General features: G+C 32.0%; 1 protein-coding gene across 1 annotated transcript in view; it reads left to right on the top strand.

Annotated features, from left to right (window-relative positions):
• The window catches only part of LOC118202065 (serine/threonine-protein phosphatase PGAM5, mitochondrial-like), a 94,004-nt gene that overhangs the window by 19,240 nt on the left and 55,274 nt on the right, over positions 1 to 19,490 (top strand). The window contains exon 4 of the mRNA XM_085815154.1: positions 12,638 to 12,852. Coding sequence (XP_085671280.1) covers positions 12,638 to 12,852 — 215 coding nt within the window. The remainder of the gene's footprint in view (positions 1 to 12,637; positions 12,853 to 19,490) is intronic.

Here is a 19,490-nt window from a genome sequence, read left to right as displayed (position 1 = left end):
AAATTGTACCATATCCCATATAAAAAAAAATGTCCCATATCCCTTATAAAGGGCCCCATATCTCAAATAGCTTAGGGCTTCTTCAAGTCTAAATCTGGGCCTTTATGTAAAATAAGATATTTATATGGCATAGTTTTAATTGGTAAATTATATTCATTGAAACATTACCAGGGTTAAATAAACTAATGAAGTAAACAATACAGTATGCCACAGTATGTACTATAATAAGTAAAATAATGCAAAATATGTTGTAAAGCAAAATGAACTTGTAGGGTTTATATTTATTTTAACTAACATTTATTTTAAGTTTAAACTATCTTTCCTGTCAAGCCTTACTTTCCCCTGGAACTGCCGATGCCAGAATATGTAAATTTGAGTAGAACGCGCAAGGATTCAAATTATCAGTGGAAGTATTATGATTTAAATAGGAAGGAAACAAGTTCGGTGTGTGATATTCTTACTGCACGAGCGCGGAGGTAGTTAGCGAGAATTGAAGAACCCCGCGTTGCGGCCTATGTGCTTCGCGGGAAGTAGTGGTAATCGTTCCAGTGAGCTTCAAGTCTGCTGAATTAGCAGCGGTATTGTAAAACGCGGTGAGTTAGTTATTTTAGAGAGCCTCGTAGTTAGAATCTTGTCTTTACTTTCTTTTCAGGTTATTATTTTTATTTGACTGCCAAGTTGGCACCGTCTGTAAGCGTCAAGAGAACGCAATTGTAATTTATTACGTTGAATAAAAAGGGACTTAAACCCTTCACAAGGCTCTATCTTTTATACAAGTTTTCACAGTCACCTCTTGGTTGCGTGCAAGTTGGAGGCGCGCAACGTTATAAACTAAAAAATTGAAAAAATGACAGTATTTTATTTACAGACACAATGGATCTTTTAAAAGAAGTGATGAAGTTCTCTAATGTTAATGCCTCTTTAGTATTAAAGATGTTGCAGAAGAAGTTTTTAAAGCATATATTATTTGATAATTTGATCCCACTTTCCTACCACAATAAATATTGTTAGAAATACTTCTAAGCATGAATATTAAATTTATTTGTGATGCTGTTGATCTCAATCTGATAATAACATCACAACAAGTCCACAAATTTATCATGGTGAGGAGCACAGAATTGCATCTGTCATTGGCATGGGCCTAGGCATCTCATGTATGACATCATGACTTTGCTCACTTCCATCTAAATTTTAAAGGAGAATCTCCTGGAGGACAGAAGCAAAGGTCTTCCACCCTTCTTCCCATACAAATCACTCAAGAGGATTTATGGTTGGCCTTTATATTTTAAGTGCCTCCTTGTCACAAAGGTATTCACATAAAAGCCTTCAAGCATCAAAGGCTTCTCTTTGATTCAAACCTGGGCCCAACGATATGGCAACCAGGGATGCTAATTACTATACCAGTCATATTTAAGTGAATGATTCTGACACTTCTGGAAAAGAATTAACATCATCTGTTGCAAAACTATGTGATGGCTTTTCTGGTAACCTAGTAACATCACAGAAATGAAAATAGAGAGAATTCTAAAAACACAGTGGTGGTACTCATAGACTCATAGTGGTCGTACTCAACTGCTATGGATTCTCCATAGTTTCTCTGGATATTCTTGAAAAACTACGAGCTACGAAGCGTATGGGAAAACACTATTTATTTTACAGAAACAGGGTAGGAGAACCAGTATGCAAAACTGAACCAGCTAATTTATCCGATGACCGGCTGAGTACTGTGTTATCATATATCACGTATTGAGTCAACACCCCCAGTCTTAACTCAAGGCCTCGGTGTGAAATTCATGACATCACTTTACTTTTGTCCTTCCTAACTTTAAGGATTCGTAGATTTGCCTTCTGAAATGCCCATTTAATAGGCTTGCAAATAAACTAAAGTTTTTATATTTCATTCTGATCATTTAGAATGTTAAGGACCGAAATTTTTATTAAAAAAATATTTTTGATACGAAGGAGTAGATTTTAAATTCCATTAAAAGTTATCTACTGATTTTAAGAAATTTAATCGCTGAGAAATTCTTGTTAACGAAAAAACACGGAATTTAATATGTACACAATAATTAAACAAAAAAAAAAAAAAAAAAAAAAAAATTGTTTAAGACATGAAGGCAGGATATAGATACAGATCCTAAAAAAAATGAAGTAAATCCTATTTCATTTATATTAGGAAAATATTTTAGCTGGAATCATATAGCAAGATAAAATCATCAGTTGAAGACTAATATAACTAATCCAAGATCTTTATTAGTTGAGGCTCATAGTTGTTATTCTTACCATGATTTATGCCTTAAACTAATAAACATCTTTAAAAAAGAATATGCCTTATTTTTGGCATATGTTGCCGTTTAATAATAGTAATAATAATAATAATAATAAATATTCATATTTGAAAAAATGAGAGCAAGCTTGCAATGATTTAAATAAGTTTTCATAATTATGAGACATTAATTGCACCGAGAAAATTATACATTAGTTTGCATTCTAAACAGTACAACCTCTGATCTCTACATTTAAATTTTATAACATGATTTAATAGTATTATGTGAAATGTAAATATTTCTAAACTAGAATATTGAACACAACAAATGAAAAAGATCTTGCATCATTACTGTCGAATAAAACTACTAAAATATAATTCCCTTATTTAGAATCTATTTTATCTGCTTTTAAAAGAATGAATTAATGAAAAATCTATTTTACCTGCTTTTTAAAGAAACCGAGAAAAAATTAAGAATAATTTATTTTAAAACTTCAAAAATACAAAGCAATCTGCATAGTAAACTGTTGTTAAAATTTTTGCTGTTTGGATCTTATTTCATTTTACAAATTTAGATTAGCCTGTCTTTTTTAAAGCTGTTAGTTTTTTTAAAAGCTGTTGTACTATTTACATATGAATTTTTTCACATGAATCTCTTATAACTCAAATGTGCTTCATGTGCATTACTGTTATCACATAAATGATATATTTATTATCTTCAGAACACTTGCATGCAGATTGTTACACTCGGATTTAATTATCTATGAACTCATGGAAAATTTAAATATAGGATTTCTTCACATTAATATTAGAAACAAAATACAGAGGTATTAGGTACAGAGAAATTATCAAGGCTTTACCTGATATTAGTATTTCCTATTTTAATATACTTTATGTACAAAAATTGCAATATTTTTAATATCATAATTTGTACAAAAAATCGCAATAAAGATATTTTTGATTTGATCCAATTTTATAATAATTTAAAATTTTCAGATTTTAAATAAATAACATTGTTGCTGTGACAAATGTATCGAGCTATTTAAATGCAAACATTTTGCTGCTTGCGAAACGCATTTGAAGTTTCAAATTTTTCTTAGTCATACCTTTAATCTAACCCTAATTTAAAATAAAATCACCCTTTTTTTTTACTTGGTTTTGATAAATAATGCCATCTGCTATAAATTAAATGGCTAGCATGATGATAAATAATACCATCTGCTACAGATTAAATGATTATCATGATGATAAATAATACTATCTGCTGTAAGATGAATGAATGATATAAGTCATCATATTTATTTAATCACTTATTATACTTACTGTTAACATTAAATGCATTTACTTTTCATAAATAATGCATTTGCTTTAGTTTATTGTATTATATTTAAAAGCATTTTTTAACACAAATAAATAAAAACTCATTTATTAAAAAAAAAATGCTTTTGAAAATTTTTTTGGCTTGAAATCTTTTTTGTGAATAGCATTAATCCATTTAACAATTTTCTCCCGTTTCGGAAAAGATAAAACTTGCTAATTGTGGCCATTAGTTCTCTGTACAGTTGCGTACACAGCACGTGCACACCATATCCAAATTTTGAAGGGAAAAATATGAGAAGGAAATATTCTTAAACCATCTAAAAAATGCAAAAGAAAGTCAACTGTTCTAATGAATGCCTAGTGACTGAATGACCGTCAAAACTCCGGAAATCCACCTACCACATTCCTCAGTGAAGGGGAGTTAAGTGAAATGTTATCCGTACTAACATTGATGTCACACCTCCTCTTGGGAATCGTGCTGTGGCCTTCATGTATCTAGAAGGTGTTGGTTGAGTGCTTTGCTGGTTTTGATGAATAGCCAATTGTACGAGGGCTATCCAGAAAGTAGATTACGTTTTGGAATAAAAAAATAAACAAAGTATAGGAAACAAATTTTATTATATACAGATGAAAGCCACACTCAAATACTACTTTTCTACATAGTCACCATACAAATTAAGGCATTTATCGTAGCGATGTACGAGCTTGGAAATTCCTTCGTCGAAAAATTCGGCCGCCTGCGCCTTCAACTACTTCGTTACCTCTTCTTGCCTTCCATCTTGCACAAAACTTGTGGTAACCAAGCTTTTCGCTGATGATTTCGTGCAGCAAACTTCGCGAAATTTGTGGAAAACTCAAAGAAAGTTCCGTTATTGTGAAATTTCGATTTTCACGGACTTTAGCATCGACTTTTTCGAGAAGTTCGGCGGTCACTATGCTGGGTCTCCCACTTCGATCTTCGTCGTGAACATTGGTTCGGCCATTTTGAAATCTTATGACCCACTGACGCACTCCACCTTCAGTGATAATGTTGTCCCCATACACTTCACGAAGCTGCCGATAGATTTCTATCGGTTTACAGTTTTTTGCAGTCAGAAACCTTATTACTGAGCGCACCTCGCAGCTCGCGGGATTTTCAATTAACGCAGACATTTCAAACCGTCACAGTATCTGAACGGAGCACAGCACGAACCTCTCACTAGCACGGCTAGATGCAGACTGAGTTGCGCAACGCTCTGACCCCAAGATGGCCGCGCTAGCCCCGCCCCTAGCGGACACAGACGGAAACGTAATCTACTTCCTGGATGGCCCTCGTAGATCAGTAACTCTAACCGTTAATCACTTCTCGATAGTTCCCTGCATCCCAGCGTCATTGCTACTGTATAGGGCTTGTTTAACCCTTTCCAGCATGCTACCTTTTAAAATCGAAGTTTTGAGAAAAAAAAAGTAGGCAGTCTAATTAGGCCTAGAGGAGTACACAAATAAAATTTTGTGAAGATAGCACTTACCGTTTTAATTCTGTGGGTGTGCCCACTTTGGGCACACTGATTAAATAGAGCTTCAAGAAGAGTTCTGAAATGAGCATTGTTGTGAATGAACTCACCGATGAGCTGCGGAGAAACAAAGACTACAGACTCTCAGTTGTCCTAGATAATCGGTGAGCCCGGTATAGGCACACCTGGGATTCACCGTTTGGTTTTAGGCAAGATTTCAAGGCAAAAATTTAAATTTAATGTAGAGTAAGGATATTAGCATACAGCCAAAAAAATAGCAGAGAAATTTCTTTTCAAACAGTTCCTTTTATACCCTTAAAAAAATCTGGAAGATTTCTTTGAAAAATGAGGGTCTTAACTAAACATGGCTAAAATGTATGGACTGTTTTGTGTTGAGTTGCCATCTACTATAAATAAAGAAGGTTCAGAGTAACCTATAGTAAACTATAAATCCTTTTTCATTCAATTTTTCTGTGCGTACAGAAGGAAATTTTTAGGTGTACCGCAAAGCGTTAACCTGCCTCGGCTTCATTGTTTAGATTATGGCGAGAGCATAGCACATGTCTTGTGAGCTGTGATTCAGCTAGAAGTTTTTTGATAATTATACTGCCTCGAATGAAGAAGCTAAAAATGTCAAAGCAGAAATTTAAAGATTCATATTCTTCAGAATTTCCATGCATTAAAGCATCTGAAATTTCTGTGAATCATGCACATTGTAGTGTATCCAACAAAGACTTCTCAGTCGCACATGGCAGAAGGATGACTCTAAATGGCATGTTTTTTCTCAAAAGCTTAAAAGAATTTGGCTCTGTAAAATGTAGACATAATGAATGATTTCATAAAAGATGGTGAAACGGATGCTATAAAAGCCAAATGCTACTTAGTTCAATTTTTAAATGAACATAATCAACCGATTTCAGTATCGGATCATTCCAAACAGCTTTTCAAAGCAATGTTTCTGGATTCTGCCATAGCAAAAAAATTTAGCTGCAGCCATACCAAAACTGCTGCTATTGTGAAAACTTTTGCAGAAAGTACTGTTGCCAATATTATAAAATCATTGTGCAATACGTCATTTTCTCTAAGCACTGATGGAAGTAATGATAACAGTGATAACAAACTGTACCCTTTTAATTATATTATAGTAAAGTAAAGGAAGTGATAATTACTTCATTGATTTCTATTTTAGAATGCACGAATAATACTGGAGAAGGTATTTTTAATTGTATAAATGAAAACTTTAAAAGCAAAGGTTTAGAATGGAAAAATTGCTTATGATTTTCTTCAGATAATGCTAGCAATATGTAAAATTTAAAGGTGTAGCATCATTTATCAAAATACATCAACCATATATTATCAATTATCCGAGGTTTTCCATGCCACCTTTTGCATATAGCTGCAAAAAAGATACTTAAAATTAATTGGCTCAGAAATCAAAATGTTGTAAATATATATATATATTTATTTGGAGAAAAGTTCAAAATGAAAGCACAGCTTCAAAGTTGCTCAACAAATTTTGGGACAGAATGCAAAATCTCATAACATTTTAAAATACTGCAGAAAAGAGATGGTTTTCTCTTTTAGATTCTGTAACAAGTATTTGGGAACCGTGGAATTCTGATTAATTTTTTTTTTTTTAAACTGATTAGTTTTTTTGGTGATCAACCAGATAACAGTGAGAATGAAGGAAAGAGATTGCAAAACATTAAAAAATGTTACAGTCACCTACCACCAAATTGTACTTATTACTTTTGAAAAATACTTTGCCTTTGTTTATAACAGTAAATATTAATTTTCAACAACAAGCTCCTTGTATACATAAACTGAGAAGAGAACTTGTTGAACTTTAAATGAATTTATTTGTTAGATTCGTAAAGCGATCAGTAATTTCTAAAGATTCCATTTCAGAAGTGTAGTAAACAAAAAGAAAATGAAAGTTTGATTTAGTGATTGGTACAGAAACAAGATTATGTTTAAAAAATGCCTAGTTGAATTGAAATCATTTTGCAATTCTGTCTGAGCTTTTTTTGTAACTGCATGGTCATATATAATAGGTAAATTTCCACTAAGTGATCCATTTTTAAAGCATGCTGAAGTTGCTGACATCAACTTGAGAACTGAATTTTCATTTCCATCTGTTCTTTTTTTGATGAATATTTTCCCATCCATTATTGATGAAAAATATCTTAAACAAGTAGAAATTGAGTTTTCTATGTATCAAGTAGATGATTTGAAAGAAATTGTAGATTTGCATACTGATATAGCACTGATATAGCAATACTGATATAGTATTGCTTAAAAAGTATTGCCTATCGTAATGCTCACTGTCTTAATAATACCTCATTCAATTGCAGCTTGCAAAAGAATTTTTCTATTATTAAACAAAAATCAGACTGAAATTCGACCAAATTTAGGTCCTAAAACTCTCGGAGCAGTTTTGATTTAAAAAATAAATATGTAGGCAAATGAAGAATTGTGTTATAAAAAAACATTCTTAAAATCCGAACTTAAGCTTGCTAAGCATGCTGCATATAAATCTTTGCATTCATAATTTATAAATAAATTATGAATATTTTTAAATAGTTATATGTATTATTCTTGCTTATTGAAATTTTTTAAAAATTTTATTTCCTGTGGAAATCAAATCCAGAATAAAGATATATGATTTGGGGATTCTGATTTTTTCAATGATTAGCAGTGATTTAAAATACTTGCTTCAAACATATATTAGTAGATTTAGTGATATGCATGGCTTGAGGAGTTAAATGAAAATTTCTAATTAAATGTGCATATAATTTGTAAGACATATTTTTAATTATTCAGTTTATATATATATAATTCATATATATATATATATGCTATATATATATATGAATTCTATATATTATTATATGAATTCATATATATATATATATATATATATATATATATATATATATATATACATATATATATATGAATTTTAATTAAAACATGGGTTATGTACACATTTTCAAAGTTGTAAAAATGCTGTTCGTGCATTGACTACTGACAGGTTTGGCTGCAGGTTGGAGTTTATGGATACTAGATAGTGAAAGAAAGATTCTTATATTGTAAGAGCAGACTGGTAAAAAAATATAGAAAAGAGTCAAATATTTTGTGACCATTGATGCCCACAAATGGCAGTGCAGGTAAGATTGCTAAACAGTGATAGCTTGACCTAGATTAAAATCTCAATGAATAGGCTGTCTGCATTGGTGTATTCATAATTTTTCCATGTGTAATAGGAGTGCTAGCCATGTTTGCATCAGAAAGACAACCATGAGCCTATTCTCCCCACATTTACAGTGCAGAGTCTTATTTGGAATCATCAGGAATTTAGTTTGTTCTGGATTTTGGAAATATTCAGATTTTATGTAATAAATTTAACAACTACAGGATATCTTGTAGGTTGTTTACTTCCTCAGGACGCTAACTACAAGTTATCTCGTCACTTCATTACTTGCCATATTTGTATAACTACGAGGAAAGTCATAGTATAACAGTGTAAATATGAATAGGTGGTCTCAGGAAAGAGAAGAAAAAATCAGGTTTGCCTTAAATCTACAGAAAATACTACAAAGTTTATTGAAAAATATTTATTCAAGCAGAATAACATTTTTGTGATTTGTGATAATTTTTAAAACAATCTTCCACACAAAGTGCTGGCTTCTCTTGGAAGACTGGACTGAAGTAATGTGTTTTTTTGGTGCTTTTTAACCTTTGGCACAAAATCAGCATGGCTTTGTCAGATGCAGCTTTTTTCTGTAGGAGGAATACTCTGTAAATAAACTCCCGTGATCTTAAAAAAAAAAAAAACTGGTTCAATCTCTTCTGCTTTTTTTTGAAAAAGTTTTGCAATTTTATGCCCATAAATTATCATTCGTATTTGGAGTGGTTTCTTGGGAAGCATCGCAATTGTCTTCAGCTTTAAGAATCATCTCATCTTCAGGTTCAGAGACTGTCCCCACTTGCAGAAGGTACATAATTACTACTGCCTTTACTGTCCTCGCTGACAATCTCATCAAGTACCGGATCACTTAGATCAGGGTTTCTTAAACTTTTTTCAGTCCCGACCCCCTTTTATCAGTGAGATTTTTTCGCGACCCCCAAGACCCCATAATATTTACAAAAATTTTGTAGAACCCCACAAGTATTGCGCAAATCCGACACACACATGAGTGAAACTGACAATCTTTTCACTTGTAACTGTAATATACTATTGCAGTTTTAGCTCATTAACTTTAATTTTTAATTTTAAGGCATAGAACAATGTGAAAATTTTAAATAAGAAACAGACGAAATGACAGCATCACGTGCAAAGCAAGGAAAATGAACATTTATATTATAAAAAGAATGCGTCAAAACAGTTTCGTTTTTTTCTTTGTCCATATTGTCTTATCTTTATCTATTTTCAGATGCATTCTGTAAAAATATTTGGTAATTGTAAAATTATTGTAATAAGAAATATCAAAATTGCTAAAAATTTTTTTGACCTGCTGCTGCAGGTCCCGTGACCTCCAAGGGGTTTGCGGCCCACAGTTTAAGAAACCCTGACTTGGATTATTAGCGTAGTTTAATTTTTTTTCCTCAGCAAGTGGTCTTTTTCTATTCATATTAGGGCATTTATAACTTGATTATAAAGTAACACGCATTTGAAGGACACAAATGTGATGCACTTATAATTCTACTAATGAATTGACACATATTTTCTGACTCAGCTGTAGCAAAGCAACATGTTGAAGCATTTCTGCACATGAATTACCTCATAATTGGCTTTTGCTGAGAAATTTCTGCTACATACGTCAGCTACAAGATCAGAATTGCCATTTTAGAAGGAATTGTGAAAAGTTCCATGGCAGTCAGCGTGTTAAATCTAGTGAAATGACATGCAGGCATCATAGCGTTAAGGTTTTGCTTATTGTTTAGGTCAGACAGAAGAATTCTAACCTCCTAAAAGGGCCAGAATTAGAGCTGGTGTGACCGCATAGGGTGGCAAAAATTTTAGAATTTAAAGCAGCACTGAGCAACAAAATTTAAGAATGGCAAAATTTTTTGAATACCGAGTATCAGGCAGTAGAATTTATGACCTGCAGTGATTGCACTGGGCAGCAAAATGCATAGTACCTACCCAGCCTCCTCTCCACAAATACTCGGACCGAAAGTATGATCATGGCTAACATCAGCATAGCATCAATCAATGTATTGTAATTGGCTGCAATATGACTCCCAAGCCCCCCTGTGTTTGAAAGTGATATACTGGAATCTCAGTTAGTCTGGGGGATGGAATCTCATTTCCATCACATCTGCTTCCTTGAGCATTGCAATCTCCATTCATAGATTTTGTAAGAGGGAGGGACGAGGATTTTAGTAATTTTTTTTTTTTTGTCCAGAGATGTCCTGATATTAGATCATTCAGAATACTGGATGTCCAGATTTTCAACTTTGTTCTTATTGTACTTTACCTAAATTGATTAACCTAATCTAACCTAACTTCTGACCATTCATAGCTGTAATACATTGCCAAGATATTTATGGTCATTAAGGCAGGTTATCAATCAAGATACCCCTGAATCGTAGGTCATATCTGGAAACTTGCATAACGTTATGCAATGACTATTTCTTCCCACTTAGTAACATTAATATGAAATAAGCATACAAGTGTATGATTACTGTGGGAAGATAGTACTGGGCATGTCTGAGATGCTTGATTTCACTGTGCTGTGGTCTGTTTACTTTTCCGAAACTTAGTCCATTACCTTGGTCACCACTCTGTTGTCAACTGTGGATAACTGAAAGAACAGATATGGAATCAGTAGCTATATATAGAGAATATAGAGAATATAAATTTATTATTTATTTTTATAAAAATTAATTTTATCTATTTAAAACGAGAAAAGGTACTTTCTGATTGTCCTGAAAAATTGTGAACTAGTTGGCGACTTTGGAGAGCATTCTTGAACTCATTGACGACCAATTTTTTGCTTAGCAAGTGTGCAAAAAGCAGCATCTATTTTTAAAATGGCAGTGCACTTAGAATTCTCTACAAGAGCAGTTAATCAGTAAAATTTAAAAAGGAAGAAAATTGGTTATAAAATACACTATTTTGAAAAAAAATTGAGGCACCATGAAGGAAGTGGTTGTTTTTGATAAAATTGAATATGTGTATAGCTCAAACACAGATAATAAAATGATCAAAAAATCAAGGTCATAGTACGAGTTCACGGCTCACAATTACCCATTGAGTGTTCAAATTAGTAGTTGGTCGAACCACCTCTGGCGGCAATGCATGCTTGAATTCATCAAGGCAAGGATTGGTAGAGGTTCCTAATGTCATCATGCGACGCATTCTGCCAGGCATTCATCAGTTGTTGCTCCAGATCTGCGATATTTTGTGGTGCCCGAATCTGGCTGTCTCCCATGCCCCAGACATGTTCGATTGGTGAAAGGTCTGGTGACTTTGCTGGCCAAGGAAGAGTATCAATCGTACACATACAATCCAGAGATATGCGAGCAGTATGTGGGCTGGCATTATCTTGTTGGAAAATGGCCCCAGGATGACGTGCCATGAAGGGTAATGCAACCGGTTGCAGTATGGTATCAACACATTGTTGATCTGTTAAAGATGTACGGAGGATGACTAAAGATGGCCTGCTGTCATAAGAAATAGTGCCTCACACCATCACACTAGAGGTTATGGCTGTATGCCTTTGTAAAACAAAGGCTGATTGGGACCACTGGCCCTGCCCTCTCCAGACACGAACACGGTAGTCATCTGCTTCAAGAGTGAAGCAGAATTCTTCGCTGAACACTATACGGAATCATCCTTAAGGGATAATCAGTGCTTTGGCTCAAAGTCTGTTTACTTTTATCCATTGCATGGGAGGAGGCCAGATGACCATTTGTGTGATATGGAGTGTCCATAGCCATATGGCTCATATGATATAGAACAGCTTCATAACATATCTCATGTAGTATGGGGATATACAAATACTGGAAACAGACTAATTTGTTGCACTTTCGACCTGAAAGGATGATTACTAGGAATGATGGCGATATCTAAACCATGGGAATAGACTAATCTGCCACACTATCTGTTCAAATAGATGACTAAGTTCATGTATTTTATGCCTCAAGCACAGAGAATGTCAGAGTACAACAAATCTTGGCCAGTACACTAAATGGATTACATAGCAGTTTAGGGTCATGTTGGGTTACACATTAACTTTCTTTTCCTGCAATGGTAAGATTTGCTCATATTCATTTGGACAAATCTTGCCATTATAATTTCAAATTGTCTGTAGTGTTCTTAACTGAATATTTCTGTTGGCAGTTCAAAAATTGAAATTTTTTGAATTGCTGGTAGCAACATTCCGATTTACTGTCATTTTCAGTACTAGGTCTGCCATATATACATAAATTTGTATTTTAATTTCTGTGCTTATTTTTATTTCTAGTATTAGCATTTTAGCGGTTTAAAAATGTGTTATATAAATTTATTTGATATATTATGTTGGATATTTTAATCTTTTTTTATTAGGACGCAAGCAAGCAGAACTTGTTGGCCAGCGTTTGAAAAGTCTAGATTTTAATTATACAAAGTTAATTCGCTCCACCATGACTAGAGCCTTGGAAACTGGGGAAATAATTCATAGATACGTTCCTGATGTACCTATTGAAGATGATGATTTACTAAGAGAAGGATCGCCCATTCCACCTGAACCTCCAATAGGAACTTATAGAGAAGAGTATAAGGCAAGTTTTTTTTTATTTTCCTCTTCAAAATTAACTGTATTTTCTCGCATACTTTCCTCTTTTTTTTTTTTTTTTTTTTGGTACCAATTTTATTGTCCAAAGATCGAAAAGGAAAGATTATGCGAATAATTTCATTTCTGAAGGTTACAGTAAGAAATGTAAAGTAGACATGGATAAACTACTGATAACTACTATAACATTATTTCTTTAAAAGAAACCTACATTCCAATAGGAATATATAGTAATATTAATATTTCAATATCTAATAAGATAACTTTGCTTCTGCATATCTTGAATCTAGGTCTGTTCTTATTGTATTTTTTCTCTCTGCTACTCTTTAGGCCTCAAATGATCCATAAATAATTAGAAAAGCTGGTGAGTCAGATATATTATAGACTGAATATCAGTCCATGTTTGTTTTGCTGACATGGGCAGGCTCTTATATTAGATTGGCATAAAAGTTAACATTTAAAAGGAAAAGGTTTGGCATGACCTTCGCAGGTAGTTTGCGAGAGTTTGCCATTTTAGTAAGATGAAAAAAATTACCTGTCACTACAACAATAATAAGAACTTGGTTCTGAAAACTAGGGACAAAACACCGTAGAGAATATGGTATGTGTATTTATGACAAATACAGTAAAAGCAGACTATCCAATATTTAACTAACCTGAAAGCTGAAGTAATCAGAATATTTTAAAATTTTAGAAACTTTTTTTAATCAAAACTTAAGCAAATGAAAGGTGTACAAAGCCACCATAAAGCACATATAGGATAATGATTTAGGAAAGAAAAAGGAACTGTCTCCAAACTGTGTGCTTTAGTGCCAATAATTAATAAGCATGATGTCGCTATAATATTCTATGATCTTCATCTTGGTTTCATGTAAAGCCAGTTAATTCTCAATAAGTAATTTTTTTTGTATTTTTTAAAGAAAGAGATAAATAAATTACTTTTTATTCACTTTTTCATCATGTATTAAAAAAAAAAAAAATTAAAATTTGGGACCTGCCCTACACAGAACAGCATGCAGTGGAATATTTACAGATCCTGTCATCAAGAAAAGCGGGCATAATATGTAACTTTAATTGATTTTGAAGTACCCATAGCTTAAATTATTTAAATTCTAAATTTCTAAATTTTAGATATTTGGGCAACAACTGTAATTGTAATGAATAATTTTAATAAAAAATTTTTATTTTACCTTTACTATTTTAGCTATTGAATGAATCATATATTTAAACTTTTGACCAAAAAAGTCTATCTTAGCAACATCTAGATAATGCTGCAATTAATGGATGAATCAGTTTTTGACTGCTGGAAACATCTGATTGTACATTAGCGAACTGTGTTTTGCATCTTTATTATCCTTGTATACTCTGTCCAGTTAAAGAATGCTGCATGTTAATCTATAATCTCTATTTATACGTAAACTTGTCATTTCACGAATTCATATTTTTTTAGTTGTATGCTGAGTATGTGTTCAAACTAAGAGATAACAAAAAGATACAAAATTTCTTTTTGCAATGGTTGGTACTAAGATAATAATTTCATTTCAGCTGTCTATTTTTTATCAGTAATTTATTTCATTCACACAATGAGGATGATTTGAATTTTTCTTGCCTGATTGACAACATTATGAATGACATACTAAAGCAACAATTTTTAATAAATATTTCTTCAATAACAAAACAAATTGTTAGAACATTACACTTTTACAACACACAAAAATTAAGTCTTGTTTTAATGTAATCATATATTTATTTTAATATTGTTATAATTTATTTTTATTATTACTGTAGACATCCTATGGTGTTTGTTGCACTGCTGTATTTCTGAAATATGCCTTCCTAATAAAAAAAGGTTTCTGACCCATGCTCTGATTATCTGACTAAACAAAGTATAATTAGTCCTTTCAAATTTCTGCTGAAATTATTGGTGGGACCTTTACTAACTTTTATGATTGACAAAAATTTCGTAGTTGAATGAGATCTTTTTACTTTCATACCTATGATCTATGAAAAGACGTTGCCTGTCTAAAATGTACTTTTTTTCAAAATCTTTTGTAATGTTAAATATATGCTTTCGATGTTCAGGCTAATAGCAAATAAGAAACTTCTTTTGTAATTTTAAATTCCTTTTATTTCCACTCATTTAACATTTCTATTGCGAATAGCATGTTCTTACGGAATTATCTGACGTTTATCATTTCTCAAGTTTCGCAGATACTTTTACAGTATATTTTTATAACAAATATTCTTTCATTCTTATCTTTATTATAGTTTTATATTATTTGATTAAATGTCTTTTGTAAAAAATGGAAAACCACATTTGGGGATATAGCACAGCTGCCTAAGTATGAAGTCTCCACATTTTTAGAATGTATCAAATTCTGGCAATCTTGTTGAAAACAGTTCTTCAGACAATGATGTGCATAGGAATTCTGCAATTTTAACAAAGCCTCATTTTTTCATGCATTCTTTTTTTTTTTTTTTTTTTTGTTCCTGTAGTTTTTTATAAATAAATTGTGATATTCTTTTGGTCTTAAATATGCATTTGTGGAATTTGCCAGTTTTGGAAGAATTAATGTAAAATGTCTGCAGGAATACTTCATATTTTCTCAAAATTACAAAAGAAAACAGTTGCTTTGAATGTGATCATATTGCCATAAAATTTTAACCAGAGCAGAACAAACAGAAACCCTCTTTTAAGATCAGAGGGTTTCTGTTTGTTCTGCTCTTATATAAATGTATAATTACATAAAATATTAATATAATTATATATTTAATCTTATGTAAATATATAATTACATAAAAAACAGATATCATTTTTGTGTGCTGTAAAAGTTGTAATGTTCTAACAATTTGTTTTGCTACTGAAGAAATATTGTAGGAACAAACAGAAACCCTATTTTAAGATTTTACTGATCGAGTGTTGTGATAATTACTTAATTAGAATGTGAATTATGTAGGTAAGTAGCAAATAATTTTTGGCAATTGTAACTCTTCTGTAAAAAATTCAACAAGCTACATCAAGGGTTTGCGTTAATTAATACAGTATTTTGTCTGTTTTGGTTTTTACTTAAAAAAAATTAGACTTTTTTTAACTCTCTCAAAATACTCTATCTGAATAAAAAGAACAAAGGAATTGCTGCAGTGAGCAGACTTTAAAACAGAAAAGCAGAATCATGAAAGTACTTGCATATTTTCCCATTGACCATGAAAGTTGCAGATATCCTGCTAAATTTGTATCAGTCATTCTGGCAGGAGTTTGAAAGACGTGATAATTAATTTAATTTTATTATCAGCAGTTAATGTATGCTGCGTGGTATAAATCGCACTGAATATTTTCTTGCCACAGTTTTTCATGTTATATTGCTATTGTTTATTGGTTTTTAGTTGAAAACCCATATTATGCCCTTTAAGACTTTTTTTCTCCATGCCAAGATCTCCTAACTTTGAAACTATTCCATTGCATAGTTTTCTGTAGAAGGCAGAGTCCAAATTTTAATGATTTTTTTTAAAGTGGAAGGGAAAAACAGAAATAGCAGTTAACTTGCATCATTCTTTACAGAAAATAAGGCAGAGATCTACTTAAATACAGGAAATAAGGCAGAGAACTATTAAATTGTACTGATTTGGAAAAGTTTCCGTTTTGTTGAATGAAAAGTGTTAACAAAAAAATACATGAATAAAGCAAATACGGAGGTCTGATTAATCCGGTAACAATAAATGTTGTATTAATAAATTTAGTTATTGCTAAAATTTATTAGTATTAAAATAATTTTTACTTATCTGGGGTAAAAATATATTGGCACCCCTTGGCGAAAATTGGCGGTACATGGATACCGAGTTTGTGCAGTTCTTTGAATTATTTTGGCGTTGTGTAGCGAAAGCTACACGAAAACAAAATAACAAGAACTAAGTAAAACAACTGAATTGAGATGTTTTCCTCTCACTTTTATAAGCTTTTTAATCAGCATGAGAACATTCTGGTATTTTGTGGATTTTTTTGGATAGGAAAAAGAGTACAATTATGAGATATCTATTTATTAAAATGTGAAATGCACATGCTCCTGTATTTTAATTTTTCCAACATAGCTTTCTCTTCAAATAAGTCTGGTGCTGCATTGCACAGGAACATAAAACAATTTTAATTACAAATTATACTAAAAATAGCGAAATAAATACAAAAACCATAACAATATTTTTTGGCGACTTTGTGGGCTGCTATATAACTATTTTGGCTATTACTTTTCCTGATGAATACTTTTTTAGATTTGTTGGCAGAGTTGCAAATTATTAGAAAGTATCATGCAAAATTCTGTTGATCAGAAGCAGACTCTAGTTGAATTAAAATATTTAATTGTTTTCTGTGCCTTTTTAAGAAGACACAGAAACACAAAATTTAAATTTTCCTAACCTAAATAACTCACATTGTGTTGTGTTTTCACCGTGAATATATGGAGAAAGATAAAATAAAACATACAATTAATTAATCCAAAGAATAACATATATTTATTAAACCAAATAGTATTGCATAAAATTAGTTTTAGATCTTAAAACAATATATGGCTATTACTTTCAAAAAAAAAAAAAAAAAAAAAAAAAAAAAAAAAAAACACCTCCCCTCCCGGAGATAAAACCAATTATCATTTATCTTTAACCAACAGTATAAACATTTTCCTTTTTTTTTTAACAATAATTATCAACATTGGATATTAATGTAAACACCTTCATATTTTGAAGCAAAATACTTAATCAGTTGAACATTTTCAGATTAACACAATACAGCTAGGAAATACTGGGTGCAAAATTTTTAAATTCAGACATTTTTCAAGCACCAAATCATTCTAATGATGGTTTTCTAAGAACTATTAATTTACAATAACTGGAAAGGATGAAAATTCTAACTAATATTGAATCGAATAAAATTTCTCCTACAGTATTAATTTTACAGTAACCGGAAAAGATGAAAATACAAAACATTATATTGCACAAAATTAATTTTCCCAGTAAACTTTACATTACTGCTGTACTATATGAGTATATTCTAAAATTCTTGTTGAAAGTTATCAATTTACGTTATTAGCAATTTAAGTTTTCTTAAACTACTCTTCCAATAAAATAATAAAAGGAAATAAATTAACTTAAGAAGTAGCCCTAGGAAAATTAAAATGGTCTACAAGACAGCTCAAATAACAATTTAGCTGAACAATTAATATTACTTAATCTTATCTTCAACTAACTTCAAGGATAATTCTACCACAAATGCAGAGGCTTTTAAGAAAAATTAATGTCTAAGAGTTTAGAGAATTAAGGAATTTTCAGACTTAAAAGAAATAGCAAATAAAATTAAGTTGAAATAAATTCAAGAACTTAGCTGCATCAAATCAATCAGGTTACTGAAGCTCCATTATTTCATCAAGATTCTGGAAGGAAGCATAGATCATCATTCAGGAAGGTGTAAAGTCTATTTTTTCATCAGGATCTGTTGGAATTCATATTTCAGGCAAAAGCAGGGATGGCAGTAATTGCTATTAGATGATATGAGATCAAACATTGAAAACATCATGGAAATTAAGCAGGTCGCACCTCAAAGTCAATTTACTCCTTTGCATATTGGCATGCTGGATTCTAGGTGAAGGGAAAATACCCCTTTGAGGAGGAAATTTAAATTAATCTTTCATTTTTTTTCTATTGGAGATATTTATTTCTATTAGATTAGATAAAACATTTCAGCACAGAATTCGAATTCGATTATTGGAGTCTGGTGAGAGCAAAAAGTCTCACGAGCGTAAGCCACGAGAATGAGCTGTCTGGTACATTTTGGGCCTCGAGCAGCAAAGACGAGCGATGAACCAACTTGCACGGATAAGAGCTAGGAGAGCAATTGAAGAGAAGCCGAAGAAGGGTGAATTCCTGAAAAACAACCCCTTTTAGATATGGCGGGACAGCTGCCTTCGCTAAATTCCACCTGAAAAGGTGAAAAACCCAGTTGCCAAAAACTCTCGCCTTAAGCCATGCAAAATTTATACTTTTTTCTGAAGCGTTAAACTAAAGGCAGAATTTGATTCTCGCCAAATACGCGCCAAGCAAGGCCATGCCTAAAAACATCTGGCATGTCGAAACTGGCAACCATAAACCTCCCTCACAGGAAGTAGCTTTACCCAAGTCCAAAAACATGATATTTTGTCATTGAGTGCTGAATTTTCGCAATTCATCCCCCATTTGCCGAGAACAAAAGTTTTGAAAGTTTTTCGTTAATTAAATGGCTATAACTTAAAATCTGTTAAAGCTAGGATTATGAAAGTAGTCTCAAATTAAAATGCTAATTTTTCTCCATCTAATGATACTAAATATTAGGAGTTACACTTTAATTAAATCACAAAAATTTTAGTTTATTACATGGAAATTTACCCAATTCCATTGTGTGTTTCAGCGCATTTGCAAGTAGCGAGTGAAAAGACGTTACTAGTCTTCCGTACAGAAAATCCGAATTAAAATTAAACCTACAGTACAAATAATTTCCAATTCTGGAGTTGCCAAAGGGTGTACAAAGCGAAAGCATGTTTCGATGTCCATCAAACAAAAAGTGGAATTGCTGCAAAAAATGGATAAAGACATATCCTTTGTTTCTCT

This window comes from Stegodyphus dumicola, chromosome 4 (genome assembly GCF_044657685.1).
Source record: "Stegodyphus dumicola isolate Sdum_Otavi_A_Nest chromosome 4, ASM4465768v1".
Lineage (NCBI taxonomy): Eukaryota > Metazoa > Arthropoda > Arachnida > Araneae > Eresidae > Stegodyphus > Stegodyphus dumicola.
The sequence above is the reverse complement of the archived record's forward strand: the minus strand, read 5'-3'. Positions and strand labels throughout refer to the sequence as shown.